Source organism: Eschrichtius robustus, chromosome X (assembly GCF_028021215.1).
Source record: "Eschrichtius robustus isolate mEscRob2 chromosome X, mEscRob2.pri, whole genome shotgun sequence".
Taxonomy (NCBI): Eukaryota; Metazoa; Chordata; class Mammalia; order Artiodactyla; family Eschrichtiidae; genus Eschrichtius; species Eschrichtius robustus.
The window spans coordinates 66,403,718-66,426,186 of record NC_090845.1 but is presented as its reverse complement, the minus strand read 5'-3'; the positions used below and the strand labels follow the sequence as shown (position 1 = coordinate 66,426,186).

The window sequence follows — 22,469 nt, the reverse complement described above, 5'->3', positions numbered from 1 at the left end:
GCATGTTTCTCCTTGGGTTTATCCTGTATGGGACTCGCTGTGCTTCCTGGACTTGGGTGGCTATTTCCTTTCTCATGTTAGGGAAGTTTTTGACTATAATCTCTTCAAATATTTTCTCTGTTCCTTTCTCTCTCTCTTCTCCTTCTGGGACCCCTATAATGCAAATATTGTTGAGTTTAATGTTGTCCCAGAGGTCTCTTAGGCTGTCTTCATTTCTTTTCATTCTTTTTCTTTATTCTCTTCTGCAGTAGTGAATTCCACCATTTTGTCTTCCAGGTCACTTATCCGTTCTTCTGCCTCAGTTATTCTGCTATTGATTCCTTCCAGTGTAGTTTTCATTTCAGTTATTGTATTGTTCATCTCTGTTTGTTCTTTAATTCTTCTAGGTCTTTAAACATTTCTTGCATCTTCTCAATCTTTCCCTCCATTCTTTTTCCGAGGTCCTGGATCATCTTCACTATCATTATTCTGAATCATTTTTCTGGAAGGTTGCCTATCTCCACTTCATTTAGTTGTTTTTCTGGGGTTCTATCTTGTTCCTTCATCTGGTACATAGCCCTCTGTCTTTTCATCTTGTCTGTCTTTCTGTGAATGTGGTTTTTGTTCTACAGGCTGCAGGATTGTAGTTCCTCTTGCTTCTGCTCTCAATGATTCTGATTCTGGTAATTTTTCTTGAAAATTTAGATCCAAAGCAATAATATAATGGGATATAAATTGGAATCTTCATCATGAAGTTATATTTATGAAGTTTGCTTTATGTGCATTTTGCCATACTGGCCATTGTGGGAAGCAATTAAAAAGTTGCTTAAAAACTAAAAAAGTCAAGATTGATGCAGACAAACAAACAGATATAGAAATTGAGAGCAATAGGGCAACTAAATGATGCTATTGTAAGAGCCTATTCCAGTATGGCTTTAGCCAATCAGCTAAATGGTTTAAATCTTTCTAAGAACCCCACTCCTATTTCTAATAGAGTTATTACCTTCATAAAATGTCTATGTCAGCTGCAAGATCTCACTGCCTTCATTTCCCCACCAGCCCTGGTGATGGACACTCTTTCCCTATGAGGTGTATGAATGAGTCGCAGAACCCATTGCTAGCAAATGAAGAGCCCTGGGAAGAAAATGAGGATGACAACCGAGGTAAGTAGGGTGAGAAGGAAGTCTTTTCTCCACTCAGCAGACTAATAAAGACTATGTTAACACAACGAATGTAGTATAGTGAGAAAATAGTGTACAGAAAGATTATATAAGCATGTCAACCTCATAAGTGCCCTTTGGATGGAGAAGGGCAAGTATGGCCAGATTTGTTTAGCAAATATAGGTGGCTTAGGTAGGATTAGATGACAGCTTGGAAGGTTCCTTACCAGCTTTGTGATACTATAATTTATAACCAATCAGATAAATCGGGAAACATAATAAACAGTGTTGTGCATGTTTGTAAACAATCCTGCCAGTTGTCACTTGGAGTACTTTGCTTGAATTGATTCAATCAGTGGGTAACAGCTCACCTTTCTCTACCCTGGTTCATGCCCATTGGCTAAATTTTCTTTAAAATCTCATGCGCATTCTGCTTTAGAATGGTCTAATACATGAAAAACTAAATGATAGTATATAGGGGCAAGGCTACACATCCACCTAGTATACTTTTCTAAAAGGCAGCCCTCAAAGGAAAAATAAGGAATCAGAACTTTGCCCTCCACCTTTCTCCCACCAGATTATTGAGTCATCTTGAGGTTTTTATGAAGAGCTAAAAGTTAAGTTCTCATGTCATGTAACCCCATTGCCACCTATTCTTTTTCTCCATGCTTACTTCTGTGCCTCTAGCATTTTTTTATGTTGTTAATAGCAGACTGGTCCCAATAATGCCGTAGCTGACAGAAATTTTGAGTGAGAACTTGTAGTAGTTATTACAAACTGTACCTGGGATGAACGCAGCTGAATAAGGACATGGAAAGGCATTGAGGTGGGGAGCAGAGGTGGGAAACAAGCCTTTCTAAATGTTTCCCCAGTTAGATGATCTAGTCCCAGCTTCTCTACCTGGAAGTCCAGTTTTAGAATAAGGAAGTCCAGTTTTAGAATAAGGAAGTCCAGTTTTAGAATAAGGAAGTCCAGTTTTAGAATTGTTACTAGGACTAAGGAAGACAAAACAGTCCAAAATCTATAGTTAGAAAAGGAAGGAGTTCTTACCCAGCCCAAAGAACTTATAACACAAGCAGCTCCTTTACCTCACCCTGCTGACTCTTTATTGAAAAACTGACAGTATTTTGACCTACCATCCTTCAGCTATCAGACTTTTACTTACCGTGGTTACAAGTGATAAGAACTTTTATTTTGGTGTTAAGAAATCCAAACTCTAATAGAAATCACAGACTTCTAGGGTCTTAACATGGTTTGAAATATCTCCCCAATGGAAAAAACTATTCATATCTGAGCCTTGTTTTGGCAAGTGGAAAACTTTAATTACAGATGCAGTACTGCATTATAAAGAGGTTATTTTCTTGAAGTAGTTTTCAATGCCAGACTTTTTAAAAAATAGTCAATCATAAAAAATAGGTACACCATTTTATAGTTTACAAAGAACTTTCATATACTGTTTTTCATATCCTTTGTCTCACAACTGTCAGGTTAAGTAGGCATTATTATTAATACCATTCCCATTTTATAACTGAGGAGACTAAGATTTGGAGATGTGAGATAACTTATGCAAGATCACATAGCAAGAAAGAGGCAGAACTTGGACGTAAAGTAAGGCATCCTGATTCCAAATACTGGATTCTTTCCAGTATAATGTTGTATCTGTCCTTTGGACAAATACACATGAGACACAGTGCTGTGACTGCATGCTATCTTACTATATAATGCATTCAACTGCTTCTTACATAAATTGTAAGTCACAGAGTATAAGCCACCTATAGCTTTAGCAAGAACACTGTACCATCCCAAATAAGTGAGGTTTTTTAAAAGTCCATTGAAAGAGATTCACAACCCTCCTTTATCACCCATTACAGTATCTAACAAATTTAAATATTGGAAAACTCTCCTTTTTCTCTAACACACGTTCTCATGCTGTACTATTTGTCTGATTCTGTGTTATCCTCACTTACCCAAAATTTCTGTGCAAAACTGGTCATATACAAGTAGTCCTTGCACTTTTGACAACTTAGATTCCTGGGAAAGTTACTATAAGTTAAAATTTCGTGTATTGAACTTAATTTCTTAAAGGAATAATATCAGGGTTTCAGTCCTAGCCCCAAATATAATATTTAGTTTACTATAAATGATGTACTTGTACATTATATAATGCAAAGCATTCTAAAATGTATAAAAATTGGTAAAATAGGGAAAAAGAGTAACCTGTTAAGAAAATATGTAATATCATAATCAGGAACTATATACAGTCTTTATCTTCTTTAAAATCCCCGCCTTAATTTATTTTTTATTACTTTGCATTTTATTTATTTATTTATCTATTTTAATTTATTTTAATAGAAGTATAGTTGATTTACAATGTTGTGTTAGTTTCCATTGTACAACAAAGTGATTCAGGTATACATACATATGAATCTATTTTTTTCATTCTTTTCCCTTATAGGTTATTACAAAATATTGAGTATAGCTCCCTGTGCTATACAGTAGGTAGGTCCATGCCTTATTTTAGTACAGCAACATATGAGGTAAAGAAACACCTTTATGAAGTCAAAAGATTTAAAGAGGCTTCTCTGATGAGATTAATGTACACATGCATAGAAAAAATGTGCAAATCAAAAGTGACAGATCAACGTATAATTCTGAGGAGATTTTCCTTGGCTTTTATGACTTTTTATTAACTTTAACAATAGGAAGAATTCATGAATATACAAATCATTAAAAGTTGTAAAACATATATAGAATAAAATCCCTTTTGACTACCGCTGGCAATTCTGACCCTTTCATCACTTATTACCATAATTTTTCTTCATTATTTTTTGGTATGTTCTTCTTTTTTTTTTTAATTTAATTTTTATTTTATGTTGGAGTATAGTTGATTTACAATGTTATGTTAATTTCAGGTATACAGTAAAATGATTCAGTTATACATATATATATCCATTCTTTTTCAGATTCTTTTCCTGTATAGGTTATTACAGAATATTGAGTAGAGTTCCCTGTGCTGTATAGTAGGTCCTCATTGATTATCTATTTTATGTATAGTAGTGTGTATATGTTAATCCCAAACTCCTAATTTATCCCTCCCCCCGCCCCAACCTTTCCCCTTTGGTAACCAAAAGTTTGTTTTCGAAGTCTGTGGGTCCGTTTCTGTTTTGTAAATAAGTTCATTTGTATCCTTTTTTTAGATTCCAAAAATAAATGATATCATATTATATTTGTCTTTCTCTGTCTGACTTATTTCACTGAGTATGAGCACCTCTAGGTCCATCCATGTTGCTGTAAACAGCATTATTTCATTCTTTTTTATGGCTGAATAATATTCCATTGTATATATGTACTTCTTTATCCGTTCATCTGTCGATGGACATTTAGGTTGCTTCCATGTCTTGGCTATTGTAAATAGTGCTGCTATGAACATTGGGGTACATATATCTTTTTAAAGTATGGCTCTGTCTGGATATATGCCCTGGAGTGGGATTGCTGGATCACATGGTAGTTCTATTTTTAGTTTTTTAAGGAACCTCCATACTGTTCTTTATAGTGGTTGTACCAATTTATATTCCTACCAACAGTGTAGGAGAGTTCCCTTTTCTCCACACCCTCTCCAGCACTTATTGTTCGTAGACTTTTTGAGGATGGCCATTCTGACCAGTGTGAAGTGAGACCGCAATGTAGTTTTGATTTGCATTTCTCTAATACTTACCAATGTTGAGCATTTTTTCATGTGCTTTTTGGCCACCTGTATGTCTTCTTTGGAGAAATGTCTATTTAGATCTTCTGCCCAGTTTTTAATTGGGTTGTTTGTTTTTTCGATATTGAGCTGCATGTGCTGTTTGTATATTTTGGAGATTAACCCGTTGTCAGTCACTTTATTTGCAAATATTTTCTCCCATTCTGTGGGTTCTCTTTGCATTTTTTTAATGGTTCCCTTTGCTTTGCAAAAGCTTTTAAGTTTAATTACTCCCATTTGTTTATTTTTGTTTTTATTTTAATAATCTAGGAGGTGGATACAAAAAGATATTACTGAGATTTATGTCAAAGAGTGTTCTGCCTATGTTTTCCTCTAAGAGTTTAATAATATCCAGGCTTACATTTAGGTCCTTAATCCATTTTGAGTTTATTTTTGTGTATGGTGTTAGAGAATGTTCTAACTTCATTCTTTTACATGTAGCTGTCCAGTTTTCCCAGCACCACTTATTGAAGAGACTTTTTCTCCATTGTATATTCTTGCCTCCTTTGTCATGGATTAATTGACCATAGGTGCTTGGGTTTATTTCTGGGCTTTCTATCCTGTTGCATTGACCTATATTTCTATTTAATGCCAGTACCATACTCTTTTGATGAGTGTAGCTTTGTAGTATAGTCTGAAGTCAAGGAGCCTGATTCCTCCAGCTCTGTTTTTCTTTCTCAAGATTATTTAGCTATTCGGGGTCTTTTGTGTCTCCATACAAATTTTAAAATTATTTGTTCTACTTCTGTGAAAAACGCCATTGGTAATTTGACAGGGATTGCATTGAATCTGTAGATTGCCTTGAGTAGTATAGTCATTTTGACAATGTTGATTCTTCCAATCCAAGAACATGAAATATCTTTCCATCTGTTTGTGTCTTCTTCGATTTCTTTCATCAGCATCTTACAGTTTACAGAGTACAGGTCTTTTGTCTCCTTAGGTAGGTTTATTCCTAGGTATTTTATTCTTTTTGATGTGATGGTAAACGGGATTGTTTCCTTAATTTCTCTTTCTGATCTTTCAATGTTAGTGTATAGACATGCAACAGATTTCTGTGTATTAATTTTGGATCCTGCAACTTTACCAGGTTTATTGATTAGCTCTAGTAGTTTTCTGGTAGTGCATTTAGGATTTTCTATTTACAGTATCATGTCATCTGCAAACAGTGACAGTTTTACTTCTTCATTTCCAGTTTGGATTCCTTTTATTTCTTTTTCTTCTCTGATTGCCATGGCTAGGACTTCCAATACTATGTTGAATAAAAGTGGCAAGGGTGGATATCCTTGTCTTGTTTCTGATTTTAGAGGAAATGCTTTCAGCTTTTCACCATTGAGTATGATGTTAGCTGTGGCTTTGTCATATATGGCCTTTAGTATGTTGAGGTAAGTTCCCTCTATGCCCACTTTCTCGAGAGTTTTTATCATAAATGGGTGTTGAATTTTGTCAAAAACTTTTTCTGCATCTATTGAGATGATCATGTGGTTTTTATTTTTCAATTTGTTGGTGTGGTGTATCACACTGATTGATTTGTGGATATTGAAAAATCCTTGCATCCCTACAATAAATCCCACTTGATCATGGTGTATCATCCTTTTAATGTGTTGTTGGATTTGGTTTGCTAGTATTTTGTTGAGGATTTTTGCATCTATGTTCATCAGTGATATTGGCCTGTAATTTTCTTTTTTGTGGTTTCTTTGTCTGGTTTCGGTATCAGAGTGATGGTGACCTCATAGAATACATTTTGGAGTGTTCCTTCATCTGCAATATTTTTGGAATAGTTTGAGAAGGATAGCTGTTAACTCTTCTCTAAATGTTTGATAGAATTTGGTTTGTTCATATTTTCTATTTTTTTCTTGGTTCAGTCTTGGAGGGTTGTTCCTTTCTAAGAATTTGTCCATTTCTTCTAGGTTTTCCATTTTATTGGCATAGAGTTGCTTCTAATAGTCTCCTATGATCCTTTGTATTTCTGCAGTGTCAGTGAGTAACTTCTCCTTTTTCATTTCTAATTTTATCGATTTGAGCCCTCTTCCTTTTTTTTCTTGATGAGTCTGGCTAAAGGTTTATCAATTTTGTTTATCTTTTCCAAGAACCAGCTTTTAGTTTTATCAATCTTTTCTATTGTTTTCTTCATCTCTATTTCATTTATTTCTGCTCTGATCTTTATGATTTCTTTCCTTCTACTAACTTTGGGTTTTCTTTGTTCTTCCTTCTCTAGTTGCTTTAGGTGTAGCATTAGGTTGTTTATTTGAGATTTGTCTTGTCTCCTGAGGTAAGATTGCATTGCTATAAACTTCCCTCTTAGAACTGCTTTTGCTGCATCCCACAGGTTTTGTGGGGTTTTTGGTTTGTTTTGTGGTTTTTGTTTGTTTGTTTGTTGGCTGCACCATATGGCATGCAGGATCTTAATTCCATGACCAGGGATCAAACCTGTGCCCCCTGCAGTGGAAGCATGGAGTTTTAACCACTTGACCACCAGGGAAGTCCCTGTGTCCCATAGGTTTTGGATCATCATGTTTTCATTTTCATTTGTCTCTAGGTATTTTTTGATTTCCTCTTTGCTTTCTTCAGTGATCCACTGGTTGTTTAGTCTCCACGTGTTTGTGTTTTTTACAGTTTTTTCCTTGTAGTTGATTTCTAATCTCAAAGAGTTGTGGTCAGGAAACATGCTTGGTATGAGTTCAATTTTCTTAAATTTATTGATGCTTGCTTTGTGGCCCACCATGTGATCTATCCTAGAGAATGTTCTATGTGCACTTAAGAATGTGTGTTCTACTGCTTTTGGATGGAATGCTCTTTAAATATCCATTAGGTCCATGGGGTCTAATGTGTCATTTAATGGCTGTGTTTCCTTATTGATTTCCTGTCTGGGTGATCTGTTCATTGATCTAAGTGGGGTGTTAAAGTCCCCCACTATTATTGTGTTACTGTTGGTTTCTCCTTTTATGGCTGCTAGCATTTGCCTTATATATTGAGGTACTCCTATGTTGGGTGCATATATATTTACAATTGCTGCATCTTCTTCTTGGATTGCTCACTTGACCATTATGTAGTGTCCTTTTTTGTCTCTTGTAACAGTGCTTGTTTTAAAGTCTATTTTGTCTGATATGAGTATCGCTACTCCAGCTTTCTTTTGATTTCCATTTGCATGGAATACCTTTTTCCATCCCCTCTCTTTCAGTCTGTATGTTTCCCTGGACCTGAAATCGGTCTCTTGTAGACAGCATATATACAGGTCTTGCTTTTGTGTCCATTCAGCCAGTCTCTGTCTTTTGGTTGAAGCATTTAATCCATTTACACTTAAGGCAATTATTGATATGTATATTCTTATTGCCATTTTGTTAATTGTTTTGGATTTGTTTTTGTAGGTCTTTTTCTTCCCTTCCTCTTTTGTTCTCTTCTCTTGTGATTTGATGACCATCCATCAACTATTCCATCAACTATCCATGAGTATTCCTTCAGCCTGGTTTGAGAATCCAGTAGGGAGCTCCAGGTCAGGATCAAGTCCTAGGGTACACAATAATTATGCACAGCCTATTCCAGTTACTCTATACCAATGTATTAACTATGACAAGAATGATATTTTAAAAGAATCCAGCAGAAAAGAACCAAGCTTTCCTTAACTCACCAACATTGCTTTCTAGCTGTAGCTAATGAGACTGAAAATCAACTCTTTAATTTTGATAATTTTAATATTCCAGGTGAGATATTTTTATCAAGTTAAAAAATCTTCATATGAAAAACAAAATTTGCTTGAATTTGCTAATACAACTTTCCAGTGTTAATGTTAACCAGGGCTTGGAAGAATTAAACTCCTTGTCAAATGCTGGACACTTATCCAGGAAAATATTGACCTCAGACTCTAGCAGATTATATGCTTTATATATAGCATAATTTCCTACTCCTTTGGGTAAAACTTTTTTTGTATGAGATCATTAGTAACTGCTCAAGGTAGAAGAAGTTTCTGATTTATTTATTTTCAATTTGGTAGTTTCTGCTGCTGTGATAAATAACCCATTACGAAAAAGAACAGAAGAAATAAGCTAGTATAATTTGAGAGCATATTAAGTGTATGACATTGAACCCATAGGGGACATTACGCATTTTTTGTGTCTGAACTCAAGCGTCTTGCATTTATTTGGGAAGATAAGACGCATACATGAAAAGTTGTCTTACAAAACACAATACAGGGTATGTTATTGACCAAATAAATAGAACCATAAAATTTGTCCTATAGGAATTCAAAGGAGAGAGTGGTTCTTTTAGGCTGGGCTAGTCAGGAAAGGCTTTATAGAGGAGAGAGAATTTGGGCCTTAAAGATGAGATGGGATTTGGATTTGTGGCAAGGAATGAAATGACAGAAGTTAAAAGGAAAATCACAGGTTATAATGCATGAGACCCCAAGCTAAGTGAGGAGGATATGAAGAAGAAAGTAGCCTAGCTCCAACAAAGAGTTTGAATGGTAGTGGATTGGATGGGAACTACTTGAAATTATAGACCTCATCACTTTCATTTCAGTACTATCTTCAACCCTTGCAAAATAAGGTTGCATATAGAAGATGATTGTTAGCTTAATGCCACAGGTGAATTAGTGTTAGATTGAATAGGACCTTAGGTACAAGACTAAGGACTCTTCTGTGGATAATGGGGAACTACTGATGGTTTTTAAACAGGGGCTTGATATGAGGATAATGTTGTTTTAGGAAGATGATGAGGTGATAATCTACCAAAGCACACTTCCATTCTATGCCAGAGATTGCTCTAATTGCTGTACCTACTGAAAGCATTGGTAAGAGCCCTTCTCTTCATCAGATCTCAGACTCTCTAAGGATATCCTATATATAAGAACTCTGGTTCTGAGATGAGACCTTACACATCAAGAGCTTTATTGTTTAGAATCATCTCTGGGTGATATTCTGTGCAATCACCTCCCAATCAGAGACAGCCATTGAATCTTGCTTGAAGAGAAAATTACCTTATCACTTAATTCTTTGGGCCTAACCAGGCCTCTATGATTATGCCTGAGGAACTTTAAGATACTACCACAGGACTTAGGCAAGGTCATAAGTTAAATTCATGCTTCCTACCTTAAAGAATATACCCCTTCAAGGGCACCAAAGTGCCCTTACTTATTCCCATGCATAGTGGCAATAGGTAGGGCTAAATTGGAAGAGTCCTTAGTCTCAGTCAATTCTTTTTTTTTAGGTAAGAATTAGATTTAGATTAGAGAGATACAGACTCAATAGGCAGAGTGTGGGGAAGGCAAGAGGCACCGAAATATGGGGTGGTTAGTTTTTATGGGGTGGGTAATTTCATAGGCTAATGAGTGGGAGGATTATTCCAACTATTTCAGGGAAGGGGCGGGGATTTCCAGGAATTGGGCCACCGCCCACTTTTTGGCCTTTTCAGGTCAGCCTTGGAACTGTCATGGCACCTGTGAGTGTGTCATTTAACATGCTAATGTATTACAGTGAGCATATAATAAGGCTCAAGGTCTACTGGAAGTTGAACCTTCTACAATCTTGGACCTAGTTGTTTCTAACCAGTTTTTGTCGTGTCCTCAACAGCTATGTCATTCTTTTAAAGGTGGTGCCCTGCCCCCTTCCCTCCTGTTTCATTCCCCCCTCAGAGATCTTACTCCCATATTCTTATGGGAAGCTTAGGGGCAATGGTCTGTCTTCTGTAACTGCTTCAAGGCTGAGCAGATGCGTCGACCCTGCCTGTCAGGGAGTAAAAGTCTCTGGATGCCTGATATAGGGGCCCCAGGGGCCAGATGCCTCCTTGTTTTAAGTCGATATGGGCTAGAATCCTCTCATAGCCATCATCTTGTTGTGGAACTGTTGTAACTGCTTCCATAGCCTTCCTATGAATCTTCTTAAAGGCGAAGCACTTTTGCAACAGCATCAAAGTACAAAAATAACTATCTATAAATGACAAAAGATTTAAAAGTCATGGTTAAACATCTGATTGCAGTGTAATTGATAAAGAAGCTTGGTTACAATAACCAGAATTATGACTGATTACATTTAATTTAACATACCAAATAATCCTAGTTAAATATTTCTCTCTGAGATGCCTCAGGGGCTTGCTAAAGCATCCCAAAGTTAGCTGGAAGTCAAAAGAACTTTAATAAAAATTTGATATTTGGGAAGTTTGCCAAAAAGTTTCAAAACACTTGGTCAAATAAGATCATAGGTCACTGTGAGATAATACTTATTCTTTAACAAAAGTTACAAGAGATCTCAAAAGCAAATACAAATCACTTAAAGGCAAAGAAACTCACACAATCTGTTATCAAAGATAGCATTCCAAGAATACTTTGTTCTCTTAACAGAGAGAGAAACCAATTCCAAGTCTTGCCTCAGCTTACTCCCAACAAAATCCATTTACCCAACTAAATTCAATCCAATCTCAGAAAATCCTGACCATGCACAACTCTTTTCTCAGTGTTCCTTTCCCGTTCCTCACACGTCTTTTACTGAAAACACCCATCTTACTTTCCTTAAGTTTTTTTTTCACATTGAGTCACTTACTTTCCTTGCTGACAAATTTGCAACAGATATAAGGTCTTATATGACCTCTAGTAAACCTAGGTACAACAGAAGTACTATACTTAACATTGATGACTCTAAAGACATCAAACCAACAAGTTTAAGCCACCTTTAATACCAGCTATCTGATTAGTACTGAATATTTCTCAGATGACATGAACCTGAAATTCATTCTAGCCAGATTCTTTTACATTTCTGAGTATTTATATAAGTGCTTAGTTTCCTTTAAGTCAATTAAATAGAGCTCTTTTACAAATTAATTTTGGCAATACCATACATCTACAACACACATATAGATACATATGAACACACAAACAAACACAGAGACCTCATAGTTCTCATTCCAAAATTTCAGCCCTGAATCAGGTAAAAGAATGTAAAACCCATCAGTTACAAGAGGTTGGATTCAAATTGGGCTTCTGGCAGATGGAAAAGGCAGATGGAACAAATCAAGGTCACCTGTCTAGATGGCTAAATCCTTTTTACTAATGTTTATGGAGAAGACACTTAAGATTTTTATTTGTCCTTGATAAGTCAAGTTCCAAATTCTCTAGCCCTTTTCCCAAAATTTGCATTTTAAAAAATGGCAGAGATAAGGGTTTCCTGGAGAAGACCAGATAGAACATTTGCATCTCAAAGGCATGAGAAAGGCAGGCAAATTCTTTCTAGGATGATTTTGTTCCCTTAAGTCCAGACAATTTTTTTTTCTTTCCCTCAAAGAATTGGGTAGCTACCTCAATGTTATGAAAGAACTGGCACACCCATTCACCTATGTTGGAATGTTTTATTTTCCCTCATTTGCCTTAGGGGAGAAGGGTTCCCCCCAAAATCCTATCAGCTATGGTCAGTTTAGTCAGACCGGTGGTCTCCCATTTTGGTTCAGGTATTAATAATCGCCGGCTGGATATCTTTGACCAAGTCTGGGACCTTGGTATTTCACACTCCAGGGTCTACTAAGGCTTCTATTTCAGCTCCAGATTTAGTCTGTTCCTTTCCACTTTCTGTTAGAATCATTTGGTGATGAGAGTGGTTCCCTTGCCCCTCAAGAAACAGAGTGGCCCCTAACTTAGTTTATAAGTCTCTTCCCATTAAGGGGATGGGACAATCAGGCACAGACAGAAAGGAATGTAGAAACAGCTGGCGCTGATGTTGCACAAAAGGGGTTCCTGGAAAGTGTGCCCCTTCCACTTCCCTGACACCTCATTGCATACTCCTTATGATTGCTAAGGCTTCCAATCTTTTGGGTTAAGATTGAAAAGGTTGCACTAGTATCTATAAGAAATTCTGTCGAGTGGCCTGCCACATCAATGACTACCTGAGGCTCAATACTAGTTATGAGATGTTATCTCTAGGCATGATGCCGAAATCTCAGCCTCTATACACTGGTGCCAAATGGAATCTTAGAAACAGAGTTTTGGGTGAAGTAGAAGAATAGCTTTATTGCTTTGCCAGGCAAAGGGGGGCACAGTAGACTCCTGCCCTTGAAAATTATGTGTCCCAACCTGGGAGGACTTGATGAAGAGTTTTATAGCAATAGTTAAGGGTGAGGTTCCTGACAAGATTAGGGTGTGTACAGAGCCTGTCCTCCTTTAATCTCATCTCAGGTAATCTTGATGGGCTTCTCTGGTTCCTTTAGTCTGACCTTAATTGGTCTTCTCTGGTATGGAGAATGCTTACATCTTCCATTTGTTGGTTTTTTTATTCTATAAAAGGGCTTAAAGATATTGTTATGTGTATCCCTTGAGGTGGAACCAGGACTCTGACCCAAGGCTGCACTATTGTTTCTTGGCTGTTCCTCCCTTGACTCTGCATCCCTTCCCTTCCCAGATTAGCAACTGTTCATGAATCTTAGGGAAGGTCATGGAGGCTGAACAGAAAGGCTCTCTGTGCCCAGGAGCCCCTACAGGGTCCTGCTCGGTTTCAGGCAGAGCAGCTTTTGGCCTTGGGCCCCTTCAGTCTTCTGATTGCAAAACCATCAGTGGCCAGGGGGTCCCCATTGCTGTCTGGCATCTGGGGCATTCCCTCCTCCAATGTCCTGGCTGTTTCCAAAGAGCACATTGATTTTGATCCTCCCTCCAGTACCCCTTTTGTCTACACAGGGTACACTGGTCCTGTCTGGGTAACCGTGGGCCTAGTGATCCACCAGGGCCAGATTGGCCCAGGAAAGTTGGCTTCCCCTTTGGTGGTCTCTGAGGGGACAAAGCCACTGCCATCTTTTGGGCCTTTTGCATATTTATCTGGGTGCATTTAGCCTTTTCAGCCACATCCCTATTATTGAAAACCGAATAAGCCAATAGGAGAAAATCGTTCATTGGAGTCTGAGGACCAGCAGTTGCTTTCTGAATTTTCCGCCTGATATCTGGGGCAGACTGGGCTATGAAATTCATAGCTAAAATGTCCTGTCCCTTATGGGAGGAGGGACCCATGTTCATATATTTCCTAAAAACTTCCACTAGTCTCCCTTGAAAGATGGCAGGATTTTCATCCTGTCCCTATTGGACCTCTTTCACCTTTTCATAATTAACAGGTTTTACTGTAAATTTCTTCATACCATCTATCAAACAGACCCCGTTTATCCCTATCAATAGAATTCCATTGTGGGTCTACCTCAGGGACAGCATCATTCCCCACCTGGTGTACTGCATGGCACTGTAGGGTGGGTCAGTTAAAATGTCCTCTGTGTCCTTCCTAGAGTTATCCCTCCAAGCTATGCATGCCTTAAATTCCTTTTGTGTTTCATTGCCTAAATACAAGGCCATGAAAATTTGGACATATGGTACCTCACCCCATTTTAAATTTCCTAACTCATATTGTGGCCAAACCTGATTACATAACCTAATAAGTTTTTTCTCTTTTAATTCCTGTTGTCTGAATCTTTCCCAATCCCGGAGTATATGGTCCAGAGGGGTATCAGTCAGGATTGATGCAGCCTGACCCATTTCAGACCCAAGCCTGAGGTAATGTCTCTAACTCTTGTGCTATCCAAAAGTTCTGCTCTCATGTCAAAATCCACCACGCAATTTGGTCAAGATTGGCACTTATGATTTTAGATGCTACCCCTTCCAAGGTAGTCTCCCAACCAGGTGTTAATGCCTGAAAAGTTGCCACAAAGGAATGGTACAGAAGGTGTCCCCCATAGTGTCGATGATGAGCAGGAGTTGGCCTAGCTGTTAAGTCGGGAATGAAGGATCAGCACTTGTAAGGGTTAGAGGGAGGGGAGAGCAAGAAATAAAAAGAGAGAGGGAGAGAGAGAGAGAGAGAGGAAGGAAGGAAGGAAAGAAGAAAGAAGGGAGAGAGGGAAATAAAGGGAACAGGAATAAACATAGAATGTAGGAGAAAAACCTCAGAGTCAAGAAGAGTACAGATTATCGAATCCTGCGGCAACAATTTTGTCCTGGACCTGCGTTAAGCATGTGGGGTTGACCGGCCCATCAGAAATGAGCAGACATTGGTGGAGCATCCTCCCCAGTACACCTGGCTCCTGGCGTCCCACAGGCCCATTTAGGACCAAGACCTGACTCTGAACATTTTCCTACCTTATCACTGTCCCTTCATGGCTCGCCAGCTGAAACCTCACACTTCAGATTGGGACTTGAACCCACTGACTGGGACTCAAACCCAGCCAAAACCCGGATTGGGACTTGAACCCACTGTCTTTTGAGATCGCACACCTGGCCTCAGGACTTGCTGTAATTCAGGTTCTTTATGTCTCAGCACAGAAGGAATTCAGCAAGAGGCAAAGTGATAGGAAAGAAGTAGATTTATTGAGAGAGATACACACTCCATAGACAGAGTGTGGGCCATCTCAGAAGGCGAGAGGCAGTCTCAGTCAATTCTTTATCAGTGTTCTATATAGGAATTCAAGATACATTGGCCTATACTAACATCTTACCAACCTGATATTCCTATGAGTCATATACTTATAATTACACATTTGGGATGATTAAGTGTGTGGCTCTTTTCCAAAAGGCTGTTTTCTCTCATTCCTACATATAGAAGACAGTACTATTCTGGGGGAGGATGTCTGGCTGGTTGACCAAGATCATATAGGAAAAAGAGAAGGGAAAGGGAGAAACTAACATTTATTAAATTTATTTGGGGAGATAAGACACATATATGAAAAGTTGATTGACAAAACACAATACAGGATATGATGTTGACCAAATGAGTAGAACTATAAAGTTTGTGCCATAGGAACTTAAAGGAAAGTGATTTCTGTAGGCTGGGCTCATCAGGAAAGGCTTTACAGAGAGGGTAGGATTTGAGTGTTAAAGATTAGATAGCATTTGGATTGGTGGCAAGGAATGAAGAGGCAGAAGGTACAAGGAATGTCACAAATAATCAGGAGACCTCAAGCTAAGTGATGAAGAAAGTAACCTGGCTCCAAAAAAGTTTGAATGGTAAGGGACTGGATAGGAACTCCTTGAAGTTAGAGACTTCATAACCTTCATTTCGTTGTTTTCTGCATCCCTAGCAAAGTAAAGTTACATATAGATGATTGTTTGAATCCAAGGGTACAACTAACATTTGTTGAATGACTATTATATGCCAGGTGATTTACAGGCACTGTCATTTAAGAGTCATAATCACTTTGTAAGTTGTAAATATTAAATTATCCCCATTTTATAGATGAGTAAATTCAAGCACAGAGAATCCCAAAGTCACACAGCCAGTCAGTGACAGAATCTGGCTCCAAAATCCAAACCCTTAACCACTGTACCACCCAGTGTCTCTCCTTTGATCCTACTTACTTTTCAATTTGTAGACATTTTTAAGGTCCATTTAAAAGAAAACTTCTCAGTTCCTGTGCCTCTTTCATCAGAAATAGAATGATGGAAAAACATGGATAATACTCTGGCATGGGGATCATTTCCCAGCTCTGCCACTGGGCTCAGTGTATGACTTTTGGAAAGTCCCTTCTGTTCTCTCGAGCTCAGTTTCAATTCCTCGATCTCTAAGCTATCTTCAGCTCTAAGGTGTGATGTTCTATGATCACATTTGATACTGAGGAGTCAGAAATCAAGCTGAATAATCACAACTTTATATCTTTCACCAAATGGCTCTTTTCCTTTTTTGGAAGATATTGATATATTTTAGCATCCACTGTAAGCTTACATTTATTAATATACTTTCCGTATCCTGGAACCAAATTTCTTTCTTCAAATATCCTCTCTAGGTACACCAGTTGCTCCCTCTTATAACCTCCACCCAGCATTTTGACCACCAAGCTATAAACAACCTATTCTCACACTTGTCATTTGCCTTTACTCAAGAATAAGAATCCTAGGTCTCACCACTGAAAGCATGAAACATAATATACTGAGTTAGGGAGGGGCTACTCTTTTGAGCACCTAGGCATTTTTCAAGAGACTTGTTCCTCCTGTTTCTAGATAAGAAGGGAATGGCCATGCCCTCAGCTCCTGGAAAACTTAACTTATGCAGTAATATCATGGATATTCATTTTACTGCTTTACCTGCATTGTCCAACCCTGAGCCCTGAATTGGTTCATGTTCCTGAAATATTCCAGGTCTCCAATCAATCAGTTCAATTCAGAAAGTATTTCCTGAAGGTATGCCTCAGACAAGGTATTGTGGAGGGGTATAAAGATAAATAAAACACGGCCTCTGCCCTCAAGAAATTTGCAGTTGTACGGAAGGATAGGAAAAGCACACAAGTCTAACACAAGATTTAATGTGCTCATTGCTATAAAAGTGATGTTAGCAATTACATACCTAGGTAAGCTTAGCCCTGTGCTAAGTACTGTGTGGTACACATGGTAAGTGTGTGATTGTCAGTGATGCTTAAACAATATCGATATCAATATCAGTGTATCAGTAAAGGAGGTAAGTGTATGCGCTATAGTGGTGAAAGTTTTGAGGAAGAAATAGGACTTCAGCTAGATGTTATTAGGATGGGTAACATCTAGGTAGATGCTAGGAAGAAAGAAGTGGCATTCTATGTAAGAAGTGTGACTTGAATGTGGTAAGAACACTAAGGAGGCCATCCATTCCTATGTACTGGGTGGGTATTGTGGGTTGTGAGCAGTAATATTAGAGAAGTAAGATGGCCACATGGTAGAGGGTTTTGTAGTTTTGCTACAGTAGGGAATAGATATTAATTTTATGATCTTGAGTGATATTAATATAATGAAAGATAAATTTTAGAAAAGTTACTCAGGTAGTAGCATGCAGGATATATTGAAATTTGCAGAGACAGGAACCAGAAAAAGCAATAAATAGTTGAGCATGTGTCACAGTGGCTTCCAGAGGGGTGTGACACTAGAAATGGAGAAGAAGGATTAAAGCCAGGAGACATTTTAAATAACTGGAAACAGTCCCAGTGAGTAGAGAGATCTGGGAGTCATTCGTATAGAGATGGTGTTTAAACCCATGAATGGTGTAGAAGATAATAAAGAGAGAGAATAAAGCTAGGGAAAGGAGATAAAATATAAAATTTGGCATCACCTAAGCAATGTTGACATGCATTCATGTGGACAAGGAAATAAATGGAAAAGAGAAAGTCAGAGGGTAAAAGATAAAACCTAAAGGACACTCATAATTCAGGAAAGAGCATTACAAAAATACTGTGAATGAGAGAGTATTGCCCTATTTTACAGATGAAAAAGTTGAAGCTGAGGAGGTAAAGTCACTTATGTAAGGCAATAAAGCAGTCATAACTCAACCTAAGTTCTTCAAGATTCCACATTATGTCCATTTCCCTATTCTTTCCAATCTCTGAGAACCAATGGCTACAAAGCAGTGTACATATACTGTTATGGTCACTTCCCATAGTATCAAAGGTTTATGCAGGAATATAAGATTTTAAAGAAAGGGAGGAGAGCTAGGAGGATGAGACAGGAAGAGAAACAGTGCTGAGCCAGCATACACTAAGACTAAAATGACATCATTCTTGGTTCAAGTAAACATTTATTGAATAATGGTAAAAATCACTACAGCATAGGCAATAAGAGCAGGTGGGGTTAGTGAAAGCAGTATAGGTGCAGATGGTAGAAGGAGAAAGTAAATTGTTTTCCTAAATTCTGCATTTGTCGTCTGTTATGCAGAGCCTGATTTTTTTGAAGTATCTGCATTCTTTCAATTTAGTCCTCCCTTGGCGATGACTCTACTTTTGCCATTTTAGCTTAATCTCCTCTGGGAGTGAAACTATGAAGGAAGTTGATAATCGAGTTTTTCAGCTCAAGTTTCAATGTCTGCAAGGCTAATTTTAATTCAAATAATTGCTACGGGGAAGTGTTCTGTGCCAAATACAAGTGTGGATTGCAATGGTAAAGAGTAAAAGAAACCCATTCAGCAGAATACTAAAAGCCAATTTCTGAAAAGGTGCACTACCAAACCATACCTACAAAGTTCTGAAACAGCCAACTGTCAGGAGGAAACAACAAGGCAAATAGTGCATTGAAGTTCCAGAATTGTCTTTTACACTTATCAATTGCTTTCTTGGTAGAAATGTATAGGTAAGATGAGATGTATGCTCAAGCACTTGCTCCCTCTTTTTCTCTTTTGAGGTGTTTGACAAACATAAGTAATTCTCTGTATATCCTTCACTGAAGAGCTGGGCCAATACAACTGCTTTTTGTTCAGACTTAAGGGCAAGAATACCCTAGGCCCAGGATTCCAAACAAGACAGAATGTTGTGCCCACTATGATTCCAAAGACAGGCATTCTAAGAGCCACATTTTACTTTTCCACTCTTCCTGGAAGAAAGCAGACTTGTCTCTGGAGTGTGCCTGGTTAACTCAGTGGCATGAGAAGTTGCCAGCCTGCTCTGGCAAGGGTAACCCGCCCTGGCTGGCCTCTATCTTCTGGGATCCAGACCTCACACTTATGGGAGCACTCTGAACAGCACATCAATTTCATAAAGGAGAATGTCCTAAGCAGAAACTATAAGGGACAACCCCTGTCAACTTTTTTTTTTTTTATCTCAAAGTGCCAAGTACATTATTATGCAAGGAATATAAAGAAAGTGATTATCTGTACATTAAGTAAACTGATTCAGAGTGTACTTTGCTCCTCAAAAGGCTGGGTGTTGAAAACAAGAACATTTGTACCATAAATGATGTTGCTTGTTGATTCCAAAGCCTCTTATTTTCTGGATACTTCATTCCTTTTTAGAAACACACCAACACCTAAAGTACTATAACAGCTATCTCAATTATGTCCAGTGGAATAACAAGACAGGGTAATTTTGTGAGTAGCAAGACCCAAAACATTGTATTAAAGCCAAATGATGTTGAGCTGTCATCACAGCTATTTAAGTCAAATACCAGCCACTATTATAGATCAGATAATGCTGACAAATAAAATAATCTTAGTTCATAGTACAGCAGGCTGACAACTCTTGAAATGTGAATGCTTAGACTGGTTACAAATGCTTCAGTATATAGCACATCAGTCTTTAGATATTTGTGGATGTCCGCTGCCTCCAGGGATTGACCGAGAAAGAAACATGCCAATAAATGAATACCCACCCATACAAGAGAAAGGGACATTTGTTTACTTCACTTTTCAACCTTACAGATTATCCAGAAGGATCATCATCTCTTGCTGTGGAAACGGAAACATAGCAGTTTTCACATTTCCTGCATCTCTCAAACAGGTCAGTATTCTGAGGGAGGCACATAGAGTACCACCTGGACTGCTAAGAGGCAGTCTGGGGAGCAGAACTGGAAAAGGAGTAAGTTATCACCCTGGCAAACAAGATGTTGAATTCTTCCCTCTTATATTATTCACATAAGCAGAAGTTCTATACATAATTCCCCTGTGTATTGTACTGAAAAAGACTCCCTTACTCCCTGTAAACTCACACTATTCACTTTGGCTAAAAGACCCCAGGGTACCCAGGAACAGCCATACATCTCATTTCGGTTATTTACTTTCATACTATGAATTATAAATCTTGTCCTAGTGAGTTTCAGGTCTCGGAAATGAAAAAGATTACAAATAGTTTCTTTTTGCCTGACTCCATTATGTCAGTTAATAACCTACTCTTACCCACTAACAGGCAAAAAGCACCTATCCCTACACTCCAACTCTCCCGAAATGCTACTAATTTGTTCATCAGTGGCAGGCAGCCTTACACATGGGATTCTCTTTGGCCTGGTGAAAAGCTAAAAAGCCTTCTCTTTGAAACATTGACAGGTAAATAAACCCAATGTAATTCAGTATTAAAAGGAAAACTTTACAAGAGCGAAGAGATATGGGAACATATTGTATGTGTATAACTGATTCACTTTGTTATAAAGCAGAAGCTAACACACCATTGTAAGGCAATTATACTTCAATAAAGATGTTTAAAAAAAAAAGGAAAACTTTAGTAATAAAAATACCATGGAGCTTGAAACTCTGATCTGATAAGCCTTCCAATTCTATTCCCATGAAAAAGCTGGCAATTATTCAGGAGCCTATCAATCTGTGGGCTCTCAGGTCTTCACTTCTTTACCTTACAGAACCCTGCTGTGCACCAGTATAGGTACTATATAAGACCTTCTATATGGCAGTCACTTTGCTATGTACTTTACATATGTTATCTCATTTAATCCTCACATCAACTCTGTCAGGTGAATGTTACTATTCCCATTTTACTTATGAGAAAACTGAAGTCCAGAGAAGTTAAACCACCTATCTAGCTAGTAAGTGGATAACCTAAGATTGCAACACAGGTCTGTCTGACCTCAGATCATGCCCTTTCCACTATGGCACTACATTTAAAAACCTGACTTGGGATATCTACTGCACCTTCACTTATAATCAAAGGTTTAAAAGAGGGAAGAATTAAATCTGTCTTCTTATCCAAAGCCCTGATGAAATGTGTGACACTTGTATGGTACTAGAACCTAGATTTCATATATACATGGTGCTTATCTCTCTCATTTTCTTATTTTAGCATTTTACTATGGGTATTCTTTGAAATGTCAACAGAAGTTAAAGGGGAAAAAGTTACCTGGTGAAATAAATTTAGGAAACCCTGTATCAAAATTAGAGAGTTATCTTTAGCATAGGAATTATGCAAATAAGTTTTGTGACTCTCCAAGAGGGGGGTATAGTAGCCCTCTGAAATTATTTGACTGAATTTATTTTCTTGTGTGCAGATCATGGAACTTTGTCTTTAGTGCAGTACTTCTCAAGACTTAAAATATGCTAAGGAATTTTGTGAATCCCCTAAAGTGGAATAAGTTTTTTCCAAACTTATATGACCATGTAACCCTTTTTTTTTCAGAATATCTTGGGTAAATATTAAACCATAAAATATATAGATATATATTTTTTAGATTTCATTTTATTTTTTTAACATCTTTATTGGAGTATAATTGCTTTACAATGGTGTGTTAGTTTCTGCTGTATAACAAAGTGAATCAGCTGTACATATAAATATATCCCCATATCCCTTCCCTCTTGCATCTCCCTCCCACCCTCCCCATCCCACCCCTCTAGGTGGTCACAAAGCACCAAGCTGATCTCCCTCTGTTATGGGGCTGCTTCCCACTAGCTATCTATTTTACATTTGGTAGTGTATATATGTCCATGCCACTCTCTCACTTCGTCCCAGCTTAACCTTCCCCCTCCCCGTCTCCTCAAGTCCATTCTCTACGTCTGTGTCTTTATTCCTGTCCTGCTGCTAGGTTTTTCAGAACCTTTTTTTTTTAGATTCCATATATATGTGTTAGCATACGGTATTTGTTTTTCTCTTTCTGACTTACTTCACTCTGTATGACAGACTCTAGGTCCATCCACCTCACTACAAGTAACTCAATTTCATTTCTTTTAATGGCTGAGTAATATTCCATTGTATATATGTGCCACATCTACTTTATCCATTCATCTGTGGATGTACACTTAGGTTGCTTCCATATCCTGGCTATTGTAAATAGAGCTGCAATGAACATTGTGGTACATGACTCTTTTTGAATTATGGTTTTCTCAGGGTATATGCCCAATCCAAAAATGGGCAGAAGACCTAAATAGACATTTCTCCAAAGAAGATACACAGATTGTCAACAAACACATGAAAGGATGCTCAAC

The 22,469-nt window shown here is 37.9% G+C and overlaps 1 protein-coding gene across 2 annotated transcripts in view; it reads left to right on the top strand.

The window, feature by feature from the left end:
- The window catches only part of ZDHHC15 (zinc finger DHHC-type palmitoyltransferase 15), a 126,708-nt gene that overhangs the window by 85,782 nt on the left and 18,457 nt on the right, over window positions 1-22,469 (top strand). The window contains exons 10-12 of one of the 2 annotated variants that reach the window (XM_068533896.1): window positions 1,039-1,142; window positions 19,968-20,046; window positions 22,372-22,414. In XM_068533896.1, coding sequence (XP_068389997.1) covers window positions 1,039-1,142; window positions 19,968-20,014 — 151 coding nt within the window. In that variant the 3' untranslated portion in view covers window positions 20,015-20,046; window positions 22,372-22,414. Of the gene's footprint in view, window positions 1-1,038; window positions 1,143-19,967; window positions 20,047-22,371; window positions 22,415-22,469 lie in introns of those variants that run through there. The other variant, XM_068533895.1, reaches the window with a different exon arrangement.